Consider the following 22,289-nt stretch of genomic DNA (forward strand, 5'->3'; position numbering starts at 1 on the left):
GGAGTTCAGCAGGATGCATGTAATGAAAACAGGAATCTTCAAACAGTCCAAGCTTGAGAGGAACAAAGTGATGTTTGAGGAAAAAAAAATATGAAATAGAACCGAAATTCTGCTCGACCAGGCGGATGCTTGTCATGGTCATGGTAGGCGCTTTGAAAAGATTTTTGCAATGAAATGTGACTCTGGCCATCATCAATCTTTTCCAACATTCCTTCTGTTTGGTTGTCAAGGTGCCAGCGGTGAAGCTCGCCCATATATAAGGTCTCCACCTCACGGGCTGCGAGTTAGAACGACAAAGAGAGAACATCCTTCTGCTGAGAGGAGCCTAGAACCACAAACTCAGACCGGATCCAGCTCACTAAACTCCAGATAGCCAAACCTTTTTCTGATGCTACAGATTTTTGATTGTGTGTTGCACAGCAAGAAGATGGAACACAGAGCTGTACTTCTCATGTTTGTGATATCACAGGTAAGCCTTAAAGTTCCTGTAAAACTATTTCACGTTCATTTGTTGTCATTTTCTGCTCTATAATTTCATACATTTGTTTTTTGAATGTTTATTTTACAAATTATTGTAGCACCACTGATACTTACACTTTAAGCTACTGTAAGATTAACGGAAGTGTAAAATAATCTTCTTGCTTTCTCCCAGGTTTTTGCTCCTGCCTGGTCCCAGGTGTGTCCACGGAGATGCCAGTGCCCTGAGGAACCCCCCATGTGCCCTCCAGGCGTGCCTCTGATCTTGGACGACTGTGCCTGCTGCCTGGTTTGTCCCGCTCAAACGGGGCAGGTGTGCTCTGAGATGAAACCCTGCGACACACGGAAAGGACTGCAGTGTGACTACTCTGTCAACATCCACAAACGGACTGGTGTCTGTGCTGGTGAGTTTGGACCACCTGAAGCCTTCTTAAATATTTGTGACTAATTTCTCAGAGTAACGCCATTTCTTGTGCTGGGTGTCTTCCCTTACAGTTAACGCGGGTAATGCCTGTGTTTTGGATGGTTCTGTGTATCGACATGGACAGACCTTCTTCCCCAGCTGTAAATACCAGTGCATGTGCCACGACCGGCAGATCGCTTGTGTGCCACGATGCAACCTGGACGTCATGCTGCCCGGTCCAGACTGCCCCGTGCCGCGCCGGGTCCATGTTCCTGGAGAGTGTTGTGAAAAGTGGGTGTGTGGCTCGCGGGCAGAGGCCAGCGCTCTGGGCGGCCTGGCCATGGCAGGTGAGTGACTGGAGTCTCCACGCTCCGTCCATGAGAGTCACCACAGTGTAGGACAATCATGGACGGTCAAGAAAACAAACCTGCACTGCAAAAACTGAATCTTTAGAGAGTAAAAAAAGTCTCATGTTTCAAGAAAAAAAAGTGTAAAATAATAATGATGTTAAGTTTTTTCTTAAAAAGTAGGCCATTTGCTAGATTTTTTTTTAATTATTTAAAGAAAATCTGCAGAAGTTGCATAACATTTTGGGTTTTTATATGCAAGTTTTAGCTTTTCCCATCTGTTCTTCTGCATGTGCATTCAGCCTTTCGCCAAGAAGAAACCGTGAGCTTTAACGGTTGGGACCCCAGCCTGAACTGCATTGAGCAGACCACAGAGTGGGGGGCGTGCTCCGAGACGTGCGGCATGGGGGTGTCCACCAGGGTTACGAACAAGAACCCTCAGTGTGAGATGGTGAAGCAGAGCCGGCTGTGTATGGTCAGACCCTGTGACGGCCTGCAGGAACAGCTGACACAACTTCCACCAACGGTACTCCTCGCAGATGAAAAATCCTCTGCTTACTTACACACTTTATTCTGCATACTAATCCCATGACTGTGTCTTCTTAACCAGCAAACAGGGGCAAGGTGCCAGAGGATGGTGAGGAGTGACAAAGCCATTCGCTTAACTTATAAGAACTGCACCACCGTGCAGGCCTACAAGCCTCGCTTCTGCGGTTCCTGCACAGACGGCCGCTGCTGTACCCCCCACAGAACCAAAACCGCACTGGTGGAGTTCCAGTGCGCCGAGGGGAAAACCACCAGGAGGCCAGTCATGGTGATCCTGACGTGTGTCTGCCACAGCCACTGTCCCAGAGACAACGCGGCGTGGCCGCCATCAGAGCCTGGGCACAGTGCAGTCAAATTATGGGCGTAGCGTATTATATTAATAATGGCAAAAACAGCATATGATGAGGACTGCAAATTATTGTGTTTCTCTAAAATCTTAAAAATGTATTTAAATAATTATAATCACTACAGAAGCCTATAATTTGCAGCTGATTACAGAATATTTATGCTCATGAAAGCACTTGGTTTTATAAAACCTGTAACCTTTTTTGGAGCTTGTACAGAAATTGATCTCTCCTGGAGAGAGATCTAACCGTAAGATCCTGTGATCAAACTATTTTCATGTTTTACCAACTCAAGCACTTAAACAAGGTCCCATATTCAGCTGCAAGTTCTGGATGTTAGGTTAAGATGACTTCTGTTTAAGAAGTTAAAGTAAAAAACAGATTTTCTTTTTTTTTTTTGTCAAACAGGTGTCTGGCATACAAGTTATATGAAAGTGTGATTTTTTACTGTAATAACTAAAGCAGACAGCCAAATACTAAGTTTGGTATATAAAAAGATATGACTAATGCAAAATAAAGTACCAGCATTCTTACATTTTTATTTGTAGGCACATACACTTTTATTTAAAGGGACATTACTTCTTTTTTACTGCTCAAAGCAGTGACGGCTGTTTTTGCAATGATAGCTTTTCTGACAAATAGTGTATGAAATATACATTGTGCTCTTTGTAGAAATGACATATGTTGTGTGATGTAAACGTTGTCTATCATATTTGACTTTTCTGTTGTCTGTATTTCGTAGTTCGTATTTATGTAATTCATAACATGACAGTTTGCAATAAAGCTGCATTTTTTATTTTAATATGTTCTTTTAAATAATGCACAAAAAGAACAAATTTGACATATTTGAATATTTCAGAAAAGCTGCAGTGGTTTGCATGAAATAACCTGAAGAAAGATTTTGAGAACATGAACTAGGATACAGCTAAAATAAGATGGAAGCTCAGTGTTTCTCATTGTTGATCACTTCTCAGTTTTATACATTTTATAATAATAAATCCCATTCAGATGAAAATATAGGAAAATCAAATAATGTTTTTTTATTCTCAGACAGTTTACGTGCTACAATTCTTTATGTCAAATGATAACATACTCTTCCACACATCTGCTCTGAATATGTGCCTCTTCATGGGAATTCCCTTCAAGGAGGTTTTACAGGATTTCCATCACAAGAGTTAACGGTGGCTCTAAATCCTGCTGACAGAGTGAGCTGACCCCTTCACTAAAACGCTTATTGAAAAGGTCACTGTGGAAAATCCTCTCATTATCAGGGAGTTGGCAGATTTTTATTCCATTTTTGTTTTCTTTGAGAAACTTGAGAAGTTCAATGTTTTAATCAGCTTCTAATAAAAAAAAAAGGTTTCATTACTGTAATTAGAATTACAAACTTTGCACAACTTCAGATTGTATTTGTTTAATTTATTTATCATTAGTATTAAAAAAAGATCATTTTCTGAAATTGAGAAAAAGAAAAAAATTAATTTAGTAACTAGTTAGATGGAGATTTAAACAAACAAAGTACAGGCAAAAGCTTTCCAGGTATAAGTTTTCCATAAAGAAAGTATGGATATCCCATAATGGTCAGAATTTAGTCCAGGATTTTTTGAGGCACAAAGAACTTTTTAAGCTCTACTTAAAAGGATTTAATTTTAACGTGAAAGTCCTGTGCAGCTTTATTTGTTTATCAAAAAAAGGAAAGATTTTCAGCTCAATATTGATCAGATTTTTCTTTTTTTAAGTAACATTTTAATAAATTGTACATTCACAGCTCAATCTGCAAATAAAAGTCAGTGTAACTTTTGATTGCAGTTTTATTATTATTATTTTTATTATTATTATTTATAAGGTAAGACACATGTCTATAAGGATTTGCAATTAAAAAATGGGGATTCAGCATCAGGGCTTCATGGAAGAAGACAGTGCTCCCTCTAGTGGTCCTCCATTGAGTGACACTGGAATGAAAGGAACATGACATTTTGTCTGAAAACATATGATTAATACATTAATCTCAGTGTTTGATTTAAATTAGTGTTTTAAAATCTAAAATAAAAGCACCAAGTGATTTCATTTGATTAAATATAATATATTTTTTTAAACCTGCTGCTTCATTGACATAGTTAGGCTGAGTCTGCTGGAGGATTCCTACTAATGAGCCATTTTTAAATCACTTTTTTTGTCTTTCTAGAACAGTTCACTGTTGTAAAACGTGAAACATTTATGGAAACAGTGGAAAGTTTAGCACATATAAATCAAATAGGAGAAGCAGCACACATTTCATAAATGTTCTCTTGGGGTGGTGAAGAGCTCAAACACAATTAAGGTTACAAGTTTTTATATTTTTAAATAACTTCTACCTGCATTACACTTCCATATCAAGTGGGATGAATTTTTATTTGAACTTATGTTTAGATTTGTTTAAATTAACAGGAAATTCAGCAATTTGTTTGTGTGAATTCTTTAGTTTGTTTCACTCAGACTTGTGGGAAACGCTGCGGTACATAAGTTAAGTGGTTTTGTAGTGAAGGTCAGACGGGGCGTCACGTTTGGCATTTTCTGTGCTGCTGTGTAAACAGTAGCAGGAGACCTTTTTTCCCCTCAAACCATCTGTTGAGCCCTGATGTTGACACAGATACTAACTAAAATATGGAAACTTTCAGAGATCTGGAAAATGGCTGTTTTTTCATTGTTTGTTTTAGTATTCTGGTGTTCACATTGAGCTTTTGCCACCAATTTAAAGATTTTTCAACATTTACAAGCGGATTATTACAAATTAAAAGGAAAAAGTTCCATTTAGTGAATTCCTCTTTTTCTTCCAAAATTGTATCCATGCAGAGAAATATTTTTACTTAAAAAAAATCCTGCTAGATTTTGAGATGAAATTGTCTTGAACAGATCTCTTAAAAAGCTCAATTTGAAAAGCCCCCCCTAAAGATCTCAAGATCTTCAACTGCATCAAGATCACGTTTTCCTTAAACTTGAATCCTCTTCACTTAGCTGCCTGCTCTTTTAACGGTCTCCGTTCTCCTGACAACATTTCCCTCTGAATGGCTGCTATAATAGCCTGTTTTGTATAAAGGAGTGGCATTCCTTTGGGGAATCTACACTATCTGATTGTGTTTCCTGCATGGTTTGCTGCCCAGGATACAAAACTAGTTCGTTTGTGTCAATTTAAAGCATATGTATCTTCCCAGAAAGGTCTGACATGCAAACAGGTTTCACTAGGGGGCTCTGTAAACATATACAAAGTCAGAGTTACACAAGATGTTCAGAGTCTACATGAATACTTTTATTTCCACCAAAAGTCCTGCTAGCAGTGAAGGAAACGGACAACAGATTGTCTTAATTGGCGAGAGAGTGACTTATGTCTGTTTCTTTTGAATAGTGCTAATGTGCTCATTTATTACAAAATGTTAGTGATATAAAGAACATTAAGAATTTAAGGTAATAACCTTCTTAAACTGATGAAATTAATGTTTTTTTTGTTTGTTTTTAACAACATTTGCAACATTTTTCTGATGATGGAGGACATATATTAAAAAATTAAGATTAAAATTACATTTCTGAGTATTTCTTTATTAAAATCGATGGGAATCAAGAGCAGACAAAAAAAACTGTTGTTTGAAAAAGCTTGTAGTTGAGCTGTAGAAAATACAATGAGGGGCCACAAGCTCCCTGCTCTGCTCCATTCTGATGCATTAACTTGCAGACAAATAGATCCGTGTACGTCTTTGTTTTCCTCATCTGAGCTGGAATCTGGATCAAAGCCGTACGGATGGATAGCTCTGATATTGCTCTCCTTTTTTGTTGTTGGGGGTGTGAGGGGCTGTAAGCTAGTGGGAGAGTGTGTAAAAGAATGGGTGACAGGAAAGGGAACGGGTTTGCTCTAAGCTAACAGTCCCACCCTCAACTAGAGACAAATTTCTATTGAACTACTGCAGTTCTGCAGAAAGTATGTTCTAGAAAAAAATACCTTTTTTGTTGGCTAAAAACGGAACAATCAATATAGAATCAAGATCTTTGGGAACACTTTTACAATAGATCAAAAGATGATTAAAGTGGAACTTTAAGGCAAGACTTAGTGATGCCTTCTTATTTTTTATCTCAAAATTGTATCCACTGGGATCAATCAATATTATACACTTTTTTATTGACAGGTTTATGATTTCGGTAGAACTTGAGTACGTATAGTTGTTTCATTTTTTTTTAAACTGGCTACTTCAAGAAATGATTTTCTCAGAAAATGATTCATTCTGTCAAGGATAAATGCTACACTTGTGATTGTGGAGTGTGTCGTTTCAGAGTCTGAAGAAAGAAAAGCACACCAGCTTCAGACAGCAGTGATACATGTGGATTGTTTTCTAGGATCCTGTGTTGTCTCTCATGTCTTCTGTTGAGAGCTCTTCTCTGTTGTTTATACCACTAACCTGTCAAAAACCCCGAGGCTGTACCACTTTTGTTTGCACTCAGAACAGATCGGCAGCTCTGCTGCAGCTTTATGTGTCAATATTTGCCTCACAATTAAAATAATGTTTTTTTCTGTCTTGACAGAGAGGTGATACAACAAACTGGTGAATGTGCAAGTTGGGTTTTAGTTTCTTATTTAGGCACGTATTCCTGCTTCAGGCATGTAAATGGTTAGAACAGCTCTCCCATATCATTATATTTTCTTTTTTTTTATTATTTCTGCCACCTGATGGCCTCAAAACGTGTTTTTCAATCTGCAAATGAGCACCGAGACTTCATCTGAGGGAAAGATCATTTTCCTCAGTCCCCACTTGGACGATCATCTCTTCAGTAAAACCTGCAGCTTTCCGCTTGATCATGACTCCACTTTTCAACTCTGAAATCTCTGTGTATTTGAAGTATAAATGTTTAAATACTAGCCTGGAGGAGAGGCGAAAATACGGGCTGAAATACCTCAATGAGGAAATGATTGAAGTGCAAGAGAAGGAAGATGGTGGAAAAGCAGAGGAAGAGAAATATTAAGGGAAAATATTGCAGAGCATCATTGACCATACCTTTATTGGAAAGGCTCAACTTCCACCTTACAAAATAAAATTCTCTCTGATTGTCAAAATGTGTTTGCAGATTTTTTTCCTTGGTTCTAAATAATTTAAACAGAATTAAAATCAATGTATGCAATAAAAATAGAAATTCTGTATTAAATCAATTCAGTTATCTGCTACCACTCTGGAGCCACTCTTATCCCTCTATTATGGTTCTTTGGTATTAAAAAAAAATGAAATTTATTTTTTAAAAAAGGCAAAAAAATCAACAGTTTAAAAGTTGTATGAAACATGATGCTTTTATTTTCAAAGGAACTTGTATGGGCTGTTTTAAAATAAAATAACTTGTTATGAAACTGTTGTGAATATTTAAAAGCTATATTTTATAACTAAATGGTGCATAAGCACCAAAAAATAAAGAGTTTATTTTTTCAAACCGGCTCTTGTTGGGTTTTGGTCAGAATCAAAAGTTGTGGACCCTAACCAGGATGGAATTCCCAACCAACCTGGTTTGTTTGCTCCTCCTGAGGTGCAGGTACACCGTCAAACTAATTTACTTCCATATGATATTTTTAGAATCTTGAAAATCTGACAGCAAACTTGAAGATGTATGGCATTAAAGTATGTACTTGATGATTAAAGGAGGACCCACAAACAACTTTTAATTACTATCATATTTCATAAAGCTGAAATGTGTTTGTTTTGAGGGTCATTAGTGAAGAAGGTTGGCTAATTTCCACATAAAAGTGAAAATCAATTACAAGTCCAACACCTCATTAAACTGAATACTTCTGTTTCTAAAAAAAAAAAGTTGTTTAATGCACCCTTTGCACAGTTCAGCAGGAATTATTTCATGTAGTTCACGAGGCGGGTAAGCAATGAAGCCAGACTCCCGAGAGTTCAGATTCACTGCACACTAATTAAGACAAATGATAAACAATTCTTGTTGTTATAGCAGATCCCTAAACATAATGCAAATAAAAGGTTTTATTTTGAAGGAATTGTGCAGATGGTGATAGATCTACATTCCTGGACAAAGCCACTGCTCTCCGGGGTATGAAAATGTTCCTTTTGCTACTAGAATATTTACCTTATGTACGCTAGAAAATACATAAATATATGTTTTTATGGGATAATATCTAAATCTAGGCATGAATAAAGAAGCAGGTAAATGAAAGTTTTGTGATATAAAAGCTGTGTGATGACGACTGTCAAACACAATTACTGAGTGACTCCAACAGGAGAAAGAGACACTGTAAGGGAGCTGACTGCATTATATAGGTTGTTGAGTTTGTCTCTTTGACTCAATGGAGACATTTGGATTTTATTTTTCAAAATAAAATATTTATGTGTCAAATATTATAGTATTAATCCAGTAAAATATACAAAGACAGGAGAGTGAAATTTGAAAAACACTTTTAAAGGAATATTATGTTGCATATGAAGGAGTGACTGTGACATGTAAGTAAACCACATTTAACCTCTTAAGGCCCAAACTAATATTTGAGGTAACCTTCAATGAACACACGTAGTCACAGGGCCCCATTATACAGAATTAACTAAAGGGGTATTATAGCTCCAAATGTGATGTCTGGTAACCCTGTGACCCCAAAAGTCTTAAGAAATTTAATGTTTTATTTATTTACCTTATATAGTACTTTTTTGTATTCTAAAAAAGAATTGAGTTTTTTGATTGATCACAGGGTAGCCAAAATCCAGGCCTCAAGGGGTGATGTCCTAAATGTTTTCTAACCAATCCGCCATCAAAGCTCCTTATTGGTCAAACACACATGATCCAGATAATCAGCAGCAGAAAGGGCAGGATTTCTGGAAAACCAGCAGGACATTTTGACACCCCTGACTTCTATCTTCTGTGACTTACCTGGAGTTGTGGTCCCGTCTTCCCCTGCTGCTATGATATTATGTCTGCCTGGGCAGTTTTATTTGTGCATCATCATGCATCTGAGCCTTCAAATCTTTGCATTGAAACCATTTTTGTAAAGTCACCAGCAGGTGTCATTGAAACCTTAATATAGAAAAAAGTTTCCATCAGTTGTTTTGATGGAACTTAAGTTTGATAGTGACAGCTGGACTAGTTTTGGCTTTAGAAACACACGGAAACGCCCCTTTATGAATAACTTTAATTTGTAAGTTTTTTTCTAGTAAACCAATAATCTGTGCAGCTTGTGCGCTTCACATGTGAAATTTCTGTTTTAAGAAAAGTCTGTTACATTCATTGTTGGAAATATCTAAACTGGGGTTAGACTTGTTCCTATGTTCACACAGAATTGATTCATTTTAGAAATGAGTCATAAACAATCAATGTTTTAAGAACTTTAAAGATCTGCCCTAAAAACATGTTTTCTTGTTCTGTGAAGTTCCTGGGCTCCAATGAAATAAGAGCTGTGCGTAAATATGACATTTTAAAGGGATATCTTTGACCTACTGTCACTGAAAGTGGAGTGAAGGAGATGGAAAGCTTTCGCGCTTTCAGGCTCGGAGCCAGTCGGGCGCACTTGAGAGATGATGAACAATGTTTGCTGGATCTGTAGATGGGAAAACTCCTCCCCGCAGAGAGGATCTCCGGGCTGGCGGAGTGAGTGTCGCTCAGAGAGGGATCTGTGAGGCTGCGCCTGACAAATCCCGCAGAAAACTTCACGGGGACGAAGTCCAGCCTGAGCTGGAGGAAGTCGGGGTGTCGGTGATTGGGTGAGAGCGCGCCGGGAACTTAATCACATGTGATTTTACAGAAATGCTGCAAAGATGGCGGTGGTAGCAGCGGCAGGAGTTACGAGCGGCTCCGGGGCGCAGAAAAGTGGATTCGCGGAGGTTCTGGTGCGCGAGCGCTGGCACAAAGTTTTGGTCAACTTGAGCGTGGACGCGCTCACGCTGAGCTGCGAGGACGACGGCGCACAGGACAACTTCAACGGCGTCACCAATGGATCTTACCTTGATAACAGCAACGCCAACTCCAATAATGGCCCCCAGGCGGTGCGCACCGCGTTCACGGACCTCCCGGAGCGAGTGCCGGAGGCGATCGCCAACAGAAAGCGGTGCGTCAAGGTGACCAAGCAGGAAGTCGGGGGACTCGGGGTCAGCATTAAAGGAGGAAAGGAGAACAAAATGCCAATTCTCATCAGTAAGATCTTCAAGGGGCTGGCAGCTGACCAGACTCAGGCTCTGTATGTCGGGGACGCCATCCTCACCGTGAACGGCATGAACCTGCGGGACGCGACCCACGACGAGGCTGTGCAGGCGCTCAAACGAGCGGGGAAGGAGGTGACTCTGGAAGGTAGGTCAAAGAGGGAATCCAAACTTTTTTTTCCTTTTCCAGCATTCATTGTCCTTAATGTATGGATGTGAAGTTCCAAGTGCCCCAAATCTATTAAAATGACCACTTGTTGAAAGCAGGGGCGGATACAGACATAGGCTAGAGGGGGCAATGCCCCCTAAATGCAGTGACTGTCCCCCCAAGTCTAAAATTGACTAATTAAAAAAAAGTGACTATTCACAACTAATTTTCTAAAAGCATGAGGTCAGTGCTGAACTTTTTTCTGGAAAAAGAGTTGCAAATATGGTTAATATGTGCGGCCAACAACGACAACATTTAGCCTTGGACTCACTTTAAATGTGTCTGAGCAATGTACCATTGTGTATTTTGGCTGCATTTATTGTAGCCAAAATGAATTTCCTTCACTTTTGTTCTTTATTGCACAAAACTATGTTTGGATCACACTAGCCTAAAAAGAAAAGCAGAAAAAGCTGAAGTATGGACATGCATAGAAAAAAAAAAAACAAAAAAAAAAACACACACACACGCTAGGCACAATCCGAATTCCTCAATTTTAAGGGGTAGTTTAAATACAAGTCGTGTCCGACAAAATTATTTTTTAAATTTCACCCTCCAAACGGAGGGATATAAAGTCCTCCCTCACGAACGTAAACCACTGTTGCACTATAGACGCGGTTTTCTTCACGTGAGTGTGCTCTGAAGCACAGACATCTACATTTAAATGTAAGTCGGGACTTTTTGTTGTAGCATGACCTTTAAAAGTTATAAAACAGCTGCTGTTATGCATATTCAAGCGCTGGAAGCTCCACGCTAATGCTAGTGGACAGGCAATTATTGATGACGTCATCGAAGGAAAGTTGCGTCAGAAATATGAGACAATATTTTTTCATAACTCTCCGTTTGGAGGACTAAATGAAGGAGAAGGGAAGAATTCAGATAAATGCAGGAAGAACATTCAACACAAAACCTAGGAAATATTATTAATTTTTCATTCAAATTTTTAGCTGCTTGTCCCTGTCGGGGTCGTGGGGGTGCCGGAGCCTAACCCGGCTACTGATGGACAAAGGCAGGGTGTACCCTGGTCAGGTCGCCAGTCTGTCGCCGGGCCTCAATCTCACACCCATACACACATACACATGCACACCTAGGGAGAGTTTAGAGTCACCAATAAACCTATGAAGCATGTTTTTGGATGGTTTGAGGAAGCCGGAGTCTCTGGAGAAAACCCACCGATGCACGGGAGAACATGCAAACTCCACACAGAAAGGTTGAGTTGGTGGTTCTGTTTCAGATCCCCCAGCTGGTACTCGAAACGGGGCCTTCTTGCTGTGAGGTACTGTCCCACTGTGCGATAACAATATATATCAAGTTATAGCACAGTAAAGTATATTTTCATTTTTTCTCTGAAAAAAAAAAATGGGCAAATATGTCATTACTTTCTTTTCTTTGACTTTATTTTTAAAGTAACATGTAACTGAATCGTCACAAATGAGAAACACTTCTTTAAAGTTAAAAACAGTTTAAAGTTTCATAGTTTGAAGACACATCTGTGCAGAAGTTTAGTGATGAAAATAAGCAAATAAAAACAATAAAAATTATAGATGAGAAATGGCACAATAGACACTTTTCTATCAGTCACACGATATGTCTTCATATTGCCCAGTACCACTCTCAGGGATATGAGACCCCAAACTCTTAGCACATCCAGACTTGCACCCTATGATATTCTACCAGCACCCCGTAGTGGGGGCGCCAAAATCCAGGCCTGGTTGAAACTTAAGAGTCTCTAAATGTCCAAGACTGTGCGTCTCTGCCAACATATTCACAGGCTGACAATTCTTTTGGATTTGTAATTCTAACATGTATTGATTTATTTGTCAATTTTCTATTAAAATGTAATTATGAAAAACAGTTTTAACATAAACGGAACGCATATAGGAATCAATTTCCAAAGATGATGAAACGATGTTGCATTTTCTAGGTGAAGATTGATTTGAATCTATTTTACCTTTCAGAAAACCGCTCTAATTAAAGGTTTAAGTTCAGATTGCAGGTTTGGTTCCCCAGAACCCCAAATCTGCCATTATCTCTTATATCACAAACATTATTTTCTGTATTTTGTTGTGTGCTTGTCGGGGCACAAAGAAGTGTAAATCTACTGCTTTAGCTGGGGTGATTGCAACTTCTGAAGGATTCATCCATAATGCAAGAGGAGATTTATCAAAATGAGGAGCAGAAAAGAATGTCATCCAGAGCGATATTCTGATTTGTTTACCACTCACAGGAATGAGCCACATCTTCTGAACAGACTCGCATGTGTTTTCTAATTTTTTATGCTGTGCAATATTTATTTGTACATTTTCTAGATAATTAGTTTTTTTTTTCTTGTGGTCTCTTTTATGTTATAGACTTCAAAAGGAATAGATTTTTTTTATCTTAGCTGATTAGACACAGATCATATTGACAGATGTTTGCAGTTGAGATTATAAATGATTGCTGTTCAATTAGAGAGCCATGAATGAGCATATTTCCTCGAGTTCGAGGCCGCTGTGAAGCTTTACAGCTCTTTTGTGGTCTTCAAATCACCTTGTGACAGACGTGCTCACCCGTGATGGATGGCTACCCACCTGCACAAACATGTACGCCAGTGTGCTCCACTGCCTACCCTGAGCTTTCATTTCTATTTCAACATGGAACCACCACAGGAATACCAGAGCTCTGTTACGCACGCACGCCACTTTTTATGATACTCATGAAAAGACGCTGATGATTCCTCCCATGGGAACAGAGTGACTGCAGTGCAGTGGATTCCAGCTGAGAACTTATCGAGGTTTGAGAAAGGAGGAGACGCAGAAGTGGCTGGGTTAGGAGCTGAGATGTGACTTTAATAGGAAGTGTTGAGAGGGAGAAATGGATGCTCTGACATGGGAGGGGGGTGAGCTGCTGAAAACAAGAAAAGCATAAAGTGCATTTTCAGTATGTTTGTCATAGGCCCTGAGCATGTTGTCATTTACTGACGTAAAAGCGTTGAGCCTACAGTGAGTAATATCTCCTGTCGTCTGTGAACGATCGTGTTAGACGTGAGAGAACAAGAGGAAACATCTGATCCGCCTCTTATAGACGGCGGTCTCATGGGAGCGTTGTGTGCTGTTGTTTGCATGTTTCCACTCTATGCTGCTTGAGTGCATTTCATCGAAGTTTAAATGCTGGAAGCAGACGTTCATTTTGGGGTAAAAGAGAGGCAACAAGTTGACCTCTCTGTTGAAATCCATCTTCAGCAGTTGACTGGGGCTTCAACTCAAATGTTCCTTTTATTTAGTCTTGGTTGGCTCTGCTCTGAACTCAGCAGGCGGTCAGAGTAGTGGAGGGGGAGTCGTCTGGGGAGCAGTCAGTGTTCTGCTGCTATGTCTCTGAGCTCCCAGCAGCGTGGTAGTGGTCCACTAAACAAATGACTGTCGCTTTCAATGAAATTTTACTGAAGAGTATGGAATGATCGTTGACTGTAAGACAGTCTGTAACTTGAGGCTCAGGAGCATCAATGGCTCCTTTATCTTTATTTAATGTAGAAAAATGCTTAAAAAAGACAAATTGAATAAATAATGAGATTGTAGTTTTAGTTGATTGTTTTTTTTTAAGTTTTGTCATTTATGTTTCGATTTTAACATGTCAGAAAAAAAATGATTGTAAAATGTTTAATTAACTGTCAGGGTGGTTATTATGGAATAAGCTTAAAGCTTATATTCTTATCTTAACCACAACGAGACAACAGTGTCTCGCTGTGGTTTTGAGTTAAAGTTTGTAAAGTATGTAATTGGATTACATGTATGGATTTAAAGGATTCTTTCTACACCAATTTTCTATAGTTTATAGAGTAAAAACATGAAGCTGCTCCAAAGATGTAGTGAAGGAAAATGCTGTGTTTGAACTGGCTTTCTTTAATTTTTTTTCATTGAAGTAAAGCTGCTACAGCAGTGGCATCTTATTTGACACAAGGTGTATTTATTTTTTTAAGTCAATGATTGTACATTTTCTAAAGCTACATTTTGTAATTATGTGGATTAATGGCCACAAAAACACTAGTAAAATGTTTTTTTTAATGGTAAAATGATTCTCAGTGGTTTTTGGCATCGACTGTATATATAGAAGTGGACAGAGCAGGTGTGATGTCGCCCATAGAAAATGCCTTATCTCCTGCTCCAGTGATGTGAAAAAAATTCTGTCACCATTTTCCATGATACCACGCCAGCTTGAATCTAGACAACAGTGATTGGTCCAAGTCGGTCTGAGTGAACGTTTCTATGGCAACCGCTGTCACCAATCATGAGTAAGCTTATTTGAAGTCCACACCCCTTCCACTGAAAGCGGCCTTGGGAGAATCTGTCAATTGTTAGAGGTGGGGCCAAAAGGCACCACATGCTTTTACTAAGGTATCTGATTGGTCAGTTTATAACATGAATAACTTGCAGGAAAAAAATGAAAAACACATTAGCATTAGAAAGAAGATGCTACGTAAATGGTAGCAGAGCAATGGTTATTCTGACAAATAGAATGACTGAGTAATAACTGTTTATTTCTCTGTAGAAATGGGATTTTGGCTTTTTGGAGTCAATGGGTATGTCCTATTTGGAACGTGAGGGAGGAGAAATCTCTCTCCAGTTTTCTCCATACAGGCAATGCTTTTTGGTTGGCAAGAACCTGGACCAAATAGCTCTTTTAGTGTTAAACGTTAAAGAACCCTCCCCCCTCTCTCACATTCCAAACAGGAAGTAGCTGCTGGCTCCAAGAAGGGCGAAGAAGAACTGCGATAACAGCATGTGGTGCCTGCTGGCCTCCACATCGAGGGCTCAAAACATTTGACAGATTCTCCCAATTTTGCTTTCACATGATAGGGGTGTAGACTTCCAACAAGCTCACTCCTGATTGGCAAGAGTGGTTGCCATAGAAATATTGACTCAACTCGACCAACTCGGATCAATCAATGCTTATTGACATCATCTGGTTCCAATATGGCGGCATCTGTATTACAAAAAAATAAAAACTGAATTGACTTTATTTTGTTGAAGCCAGAAGTAAGTAATTTTCTATGGGTGACGTCACACTCACTCAGTCCAGTTACATATACAGTCAATGGGTATGATAGGGACCCAGTTAGGTTTGGTTGTTCTGACACTCTTCTCCGTACATTGTGTCATGAAACAGGTTTGCTAATGAGGACAGCTTTTTTTTGGCAGCATCATCAAGTTCTCTCTCAAACTGCTTGTTCTAGACAGTCTGACTCAAGCTCCCTTTATCTGTTGACATATCACAGAGAGCAGGAGAGCCTGAAGCTGAGGGCACCATGTGGACTTTATCCATCTTTTACTTCTGCTCTTTCTCTGTGTGACATGACAACATTTTTCTGTGACAAAGACTCTACAGGCAGCTGTGCAGAGGTGAGGAAAGAGGACGGTTGGAAGTTGTTTTTTTTTTCTTTCTGTAGGCTTGTAGATCAGCACGTCTCCTGGATGCCACCAAGAATGTAGTTTGTCCCAATTGTTTTTCTTAAAAATTATATATATTTCATTTGAAAATACCTACCATTCTGATAACAGTGTTTTTCTATAATTGCCTGCTGTCAATGATAATACCTTAAATGTTCTGTTTTTGTTGTCTCATGTTTTTTGACAGTGTCGGCTAAAGTTTTGACACATTTTTTTTATGCTTCTTTTGAGTTTTCATTAGATTTGCAAAGTTCTCAAGATACACACAAACAGTTGTCAAAATGTTTTAATATTCATATGACTTGTTTAAAACAATTTTAAATGTAATATCTGCTTAGCTCGTTTAGGCATTGTTTATTTAAGAAATAAATGTGTTACACTGACTTTGTCTTTGATCAATTATTAAGCTAAGCGTTGGCAGAAAAGAGACAACCAATGGTTGATAAAGAGCTCGAAGGGTAAATGATTTTCATTCACATGAGATTTTCTTCTCCATTGCTCTGAACCCTCTCAGTTTAAAGACTTTAATCTTTTTTTTACTTAAATGCCAAAGAACTGTCATAGAGTACTCAAAGGAACTTTCACTTTAACTCATGTGCCCTGTTGTAGCTTGATTGTAAATGAAATACGTACTTTGAAAAAAATAGTAAGCAAATGTTTTCTCAGCAAACAATTTTCTTTTCAAACAAGCTTTTCTAGTTTTGAAAGTTCTTTAAAATCCCACTACGATCATCTTTGATCCATTTTAAAGTGTCTTAGGGGTCTTAAAATTAAGATTATTCAGTTCTTAGCCAAAATCAACAAACTTGTGTCATTTTCTAGGACATAGTTTCTGTAGAGCAGCACTAAATTGTGGGTGTGACCATTGGAGCACCCCACCCCCCTTCCCGTCACCTATAACTGAGTTATCTGTTAACAGGCTCTCCAGCTAGCTTATGGCCCCTTACAACACCAACCTAACAATTTTGTCAAGAATGGCGAGTAATATTGAGCCAGACGTACGGTTTTGAGCCAGATTCCAGCTCAGAGAAGGAAAACGATGATGTACATGGACCTAGTTGTCTACAAGTGGAGCAGGGAGCTTGTGGCCCGCCAATTTTCTGTCACAAAAATGCTCCCTTTCAAACTGCAATTTTTCCTTTGCTCCTGATTCCCAACAATTCAGATAAATAACATTTCAGAAACGCAACTTTGACCTCATCAGAGTGGATCTTTCAATTCCTATGAGGTTTATTGTTTAACATGCTGTAATTCTAAAAGTGTATGTCCACATCTCTTTTTTTCATTTATTTATTTTTTAATATTTTTTTCTGTTGCACTGAAGGCGAAAAGTGTCCCAGGTACAGGTACTAACATTTTAAAACCAGGTTTTCATCTAAAGTCTGAAATGTTTGGTGGTTGAGTCACACACAGTCATTCAGATGGAGATACGATCTTTATCCTACACCGTCAGAAAAGGTTTTTTTTTTATTGTTTTCTTTATATATCATCTCTATTTTAATTGGGGCTTTCCAGGCAGCGAGGACAAGTTCTCTTAATCTAGGTCATTCTGTTAACGCTCATGGTATTATGCTGCCCCGTATTGATTGGGGTCACAAGCTTTACTCACGGGCCATCAGTGGGGAAAATAGACAAAAGGTCAACTTATGAAAAACTAGTCTACTGCCCTACAGACTAAAAGTAAGCTTTGGGCTGTAAATTGTTTAAACAAATGTGACAGAAATACAATATCTTAAGAAAACTTCCTTTTTGAAGCATGGTGGTGGCAGCATCATGAAATGGATGGTGTTTGTAAATGGCAGGAAATGACAAGTTGCACCAGGCAAACTGATTAATTTAAAAGTGAGAAATCTTTCACGGTGTTGGAGATAACTGTCTTTCTACGCCCATTCATATCACTAAACATCCATTCATTATCTGATTTTTCAAGCCATATGTAGCCATATCTTCTTTTTCCAATAACGGGAGTTTTCCAATAATGAGATATTGGATTGAAAGATGTAGATTTATACCAATATGTTGCAGCATGTATCAACTTTCTTTCTATTAATATATATTCCTTGTTTTTGCATCCGTAAAGAAAATGCAGGTGACAATCACGTGAGGTCCTAAAGTAGCACTGTACAATCGAAGCTACTGTTATTTCCAATATTTCCTGTCAGATTACCGAAAACAGGTGAAGATTTAACAAATCATCAAAATTTGAACTTCCTTCAAGAAACTGGAGGAACATTTGGACAAGTTCTTGGTATGTTTTTTTGATAGATTAAAGGTAAAAGTTTTTGGATTTGAAATTAGTCAATTTTCTCTATTGAATTGTTTGGGTCATCTTATTTACGCACCAAAAAGTCAACAATAAACTCAGATTTCTATGGATTTTTTTCATCAACCATAAAAAAAATACTCTCTAACCTTTATTGGGGCAATTAAATATAGCAGTCAAAATGTAGCTCAATGCATGAGTTGTTTTTTTAAGTTTCCATCACTCATAAATAAAAGCGACAACGAGAAAAAGGCAGAATAGTTTGAAGAATACCTGCAACTCACTGTTAGGCAGGAAATTAGAAAGTGCCTCGTAAGTAAGTAAGATCCCCTGCTGAGTTTGCATCAAGCAGAACTAGTTATCACCTGACATCTGCAAGAGTCTGTGTAATTGCAGTGTGAGTGCAGATGTGTGGGAGCATTTGCCTCACCATATTTGTGTGTGTGTGTGTTAGGGAGCTGTTCAGTCTGGACTGCTGCCACGGTTTGTGTACTTAAGAGTCCAGGTGAGTGTGTGTAGGAGGAGGCGGTGTCTCTGTTAACACAGCTGTTTGTGTCATTAGAAGAACCATCATCTCCTTCCTGCTTCCAGCTCATAGAGTCTGACTCAGAGCGGATAACGGTGAAGAAAGCAGCAACTGCGGTGCTGTGTTGGTGATTATTGTTGCGATGATAATAGATTGAGTCACTCATTCTTCCCCTCTGTGGATGTTTATACAGACGAAACAAAAGCGGGGACACGGCTCGCCTGTTTATTCTGCTGACTTTGTTTGAAGTAGACAATTTCCATCCCTCCAGGTGGAATATTGTTATCTCAACCATTGTGTATTTTTTTACTCGTAGTAGTGAACAGAAATCTAATGCGGTATTCAGATCAGTATTTTAAAAGTTTGCTAATTTAGCATCTGAAATAAATAAAGTTTAGTTATAAAATCATGTCTGATGTACTTGAATGTCGATCATGCAGCAGCGCACTCATAACTGCTGTTTGTTCACACTGTGGTTTTAAGGAAGTGGGGTGGTTAATGTTTCCACTCATGGAGATAAAATCACTAAATCTTTATTTATACAGCACTTAGCAGACAAAATGTAACGCAAGGGGCTGTTCACAAAAAATAAACAACAATAAATAAGTGCAATAATTAAAATAATAATAATAAAAACCCAACCTACAACCTTCAACCCCCCCTTACACCCCCTTAACCGATCCAGATAAACATTGGGAAACAGGCTGAGCACAGAAACATTTTTTGTTGGTAATGATTGTGTGCTCCCCTGTGGACATCTACATAGCCAACAAGGTGCAGCATCGCAGTTGGGGACCCAGCCTCACCATGTTAAACGGCGATCCAGGTCCCCGTTCAGCGACTAAACAGCAGCGGGCCCATCGGGAGAGGACCAAACTAAGGAAGCAGCAATAAATAACTAGACAGTAAAACATTTTAAAAAAAGATATATTAAAATTAGCTGTTAATAAAAAAAATCCCTCAATACCACATATGTTACTAATATGCTTTACCAGAAGTTTAAATTAATTCAATTTAACTTCATAAAACCTTATGGTAAAGTCAGTTATACAAAACAGTAATTCCCCAGCAATATTATTGATTACATAAAAAAACATATACGGATAAAGGAGCTTATTAGTACATTTAAAAAAAAAAAGGTTTCATTGGAAATAACTGGTTTCATCATTTGTGTGGTTATTTTTTTTGGAGTGAAATACTTTCTTTAAAGTTCAGTGCCATCTCTTTTATCACTAAAATAACTTTATCTTTGTTTTATATTTGAGCAAGACTATTCATAAGATCATAATCATATAAGGTCGATTATCTTACGTAATCATAATCTGTCAATATCTTTCTGAACCTTGATTAAAAAAATGCCTACAGGATGTTTTTGTCATGATCTTTTGGGCTTCTCAAGTAGCCTAATCTCAACAACGTGATAAAGGCAATCACTAAAGAATATTTTGTTTTTCTTTTTTGCTTTCTCTCTTGCAAGTAAACATCTCTTTTCAGCACGTTATATGGCACTATAAGTTTAGACCTCATTAAGTACTGGCAAAGGCCAATAAAGGCAACATACATACTGCAGTTATTGCAGTAAAAGATGAGTGGGTTTAGAGTGCAAAAACACAGAACTTGAAATAGACAACTGTGGGTTTGTGTGGCACAGCTTAAATCTGTCATCTACAGGATTTTCTAAGAAGTGAAGTGTGGTTTGCAACAGGAGAAGTGAACGGCAAGCACCGTAAAGAATTGCATTGGCACATTCAGGTACCGACACAAGGACTAACAGTCTAATATATACACATGAAAGGAAGAATAGCAGTAGGACAGAGTATGTATGTAATATACTTTTCTTATGCAACAACAAAATTTTCAAACTAAGGCAGCATGTACTTTGTATTCTCTCAGTATTCTCCATTTTCTTTTCCTAACTGCATTATCATTACATAATTTTTCACATATAACAATGTCCATGCACCAAAAGTCAATCATTCAATTTTCATATTTTGTAATTTTGTTTCTCAAATTCAGACCATTTTTACATGTTATTTGCATCAAGTATGCTCAAAGAAAGCATCATTTAAATCAAATATCACTTTTAAGTGTTACTTCCTATGCGTCACAAACAAAGAGAAACAGACACAGCCAAAGGTAAGAAACCACAGGTTTGTGGTTTCCATGAAGTAGATTTCTACGTGCGCTATCTCAGCTCTGCTGTTATTGTAGAGGAAGTGTTTTGGCTTTAGTTGACGTGTTGTGTCTTTTTGAAAGCTCAAACAAAGGTAAATCTGTCCTCCATTAGACAGTAATGGAAATGATGTTTTCTGGAGTTTAATAACAGTTTTTGAATTAGCATTCATTTAAAGACCCACTTCAATCACCTTTTGATCTGTTTAGTCAAAATGAAGTACCTGTCGTTCTTAGGACATAGTTTCAGCAGAGCAGCAGGAGTTCATTAGAAATTCACCTCTGAGTTGTGGGCGGGACTGTTGGCGCAGCCCACAGCCCTCCTTCCACTTCCCATAAACCATCTGTTTACATGCTCTCCCACTAGCTTACAGGCACTCACAACTCCAACCTAACTTTAGCGGTGCAACTGAAATTGCGAGCAGTATTGGAGCTACACATCTGTTCATTTTTTAACTAGATGCCAGCTCTGGCAAGATATACATGGATCTAGTCGTCTACAAGTGGATGCATCAGATTGCGGCACAGTAGAGAGCTAGCGAATAGAAAACTCAGTTTCATGTTTCTGTTTCCTTACAAGATTCTCAATATGGAGCTTCAATGTCAGCGTGTCATCAATGAGGATTCAAAGATATTGAAATACTGATGGACCACCTTGATTTTATTTCCCTGCAGAGTGGGTACTGAAGGGAAAACCACAATTCTCTTCCTTGAATTTGAAAAGTACATTAGTTTGGTTTTATCAGCATTAAGAACCAATTTGAGCTGCAACAGTGTGTGCCGTATCATATCAAATGCTTTCTGCAGCGATTCGACAGCAGTTGTGGGGGAGGAGCCAAAGCAGTAAATAATGGTGTCATCAGGATGTATATTACCATCAGCCACATTTTGCCTAAATCATTGATATACATAAATAATGTAATTTTAGAAGATTTTGTTGTTATTCTGGTGTTCATGTCATTTTTATAGTCGGCCGTCATTTTTCTGGTCATTCCAACAACACATGAACGCAGCATTTTCCTAAACTTGTGTTTTCCTAGGAGGAACATCAACCCAGCCACCAAGGCCAAGAGGGCCCCTTATGGTTTAAAAGTGGGCAGAAAATGTGGGCCCTTACTGGGTTTGTCCGCTGTTTCTATAGTGGCCCCACCTGTGTTTTCCCACATTGGCTCCACTGCCCATCCCTGGCATCCAATTCCCTTCTATGACAAATTCCCTTCTATGACAAATTCCCTTCTATGACAAAGGTGGACTGGATTTTGTCTCCCACGGACACCAGTGAAGATGTGGGGTCCATATGACCATACTTTTATGACTAGGATAGCACAAGGGTTACAGTGGCTGACTCAGCCATTGATTTGACCTCTTGACTTTTCCGTTTCAGGGTGGACACTCTACCACAAGGCCACTGTATGAGGGGCCGTCCAAGACAT

At 38.6% G+C, this 22,289-nt stretch overlaps 2 protein-coding genes across 3 annotated transcripts in view; both read left to right on the forward strand.

Annotated features, from left to right (window-relative positions):
- Window positions 1–286: 286 nt before the first annotated feature.
- On the forward strand, window positions 287–2,638 carry LOC112143828 (CCN family member 3). Its single transcript, XM_036215714.1, has 4 exons — window positions 287–469; window positions 653–881; window positions 973–1,227; window positions 1,530–2,638. Exons 1-4 carry the CDS (start codon window positions 389–391, stop codon window positions 1,817–1,819), a joined length of 855 nt encoding a protein of 284 aa, XP_036071607.1. The 5' UTR covers window positions 287–388; the 3' UTR covers window positions 1,820–2,638.
- Window positions 2,639–9,588: 6,950 nt separating this feature from the next.
- The window catches only part of sntb1 (syntrophin, basic 1), a 42,185-nt gene continuing 29,484 nt past the window's right edge, over window positions 9,589–22,289 (forward strand). The window contains exons 1-2 of one of the 2 annotated variants that reach the window (XM_036215756.1): window positions 9,589–9,719; window positions 9,874–10,415. In XM_036215756.1, coding sequence (XP_036071649.1) covers window positions 9,676–9,719; window positions 9,874–10,415 — 586 coding nt within the window. In that variant the 5' untranslated portion in view covers window positions 9,589–9,675. The remainder of the gene's footprint in view (window positions 9,720–9,873; window positions 10,416–22,289) is intronic. The other variant, XM_036215755.1, reaches the window with a different exon arrangement.

The sequence above is a fragment of the Oryzias melastigma genome, linkage group LG16 (genome assembly GCF_002922805.2).
Source record: "Oryzias melastigma strain HK-1 linkage group LG16, ASM292280v2, whole genome shotgun sequence".
In the NCBI taxonomy this organism is placed as follows: Eukaryota; Metazoa; Chordata; class Actinopteri; order Beloniformes; family Adrianichthyidae; genus Oryzias; species Oryzias melastigma.

Bases quoted from the DNA above. Each gene is read 5' to 3' on its own strand.
- LOC112143828 (XM_036215714.1), top strand. From the start codon at position 389: ATGCTACAGATTTTTGATTGTGTGTTGCACAGCAAGAAGATGGAACAC. The intron at 882-972 runs GTGAGTTTGGAC...CTTCCCTTACAG, and splicing joins ACGGACTGGTGTCTGTGCTG to TTAACGCGGGTAATGCCTGT. The intron at 1,228-1,529 runs GTGAGTGACTGG...ATGTGCATTCAG, and splicing joins GGGCGGCCTGGCCATGGCAG to CCTTTCGCCAAGAAGAAACC.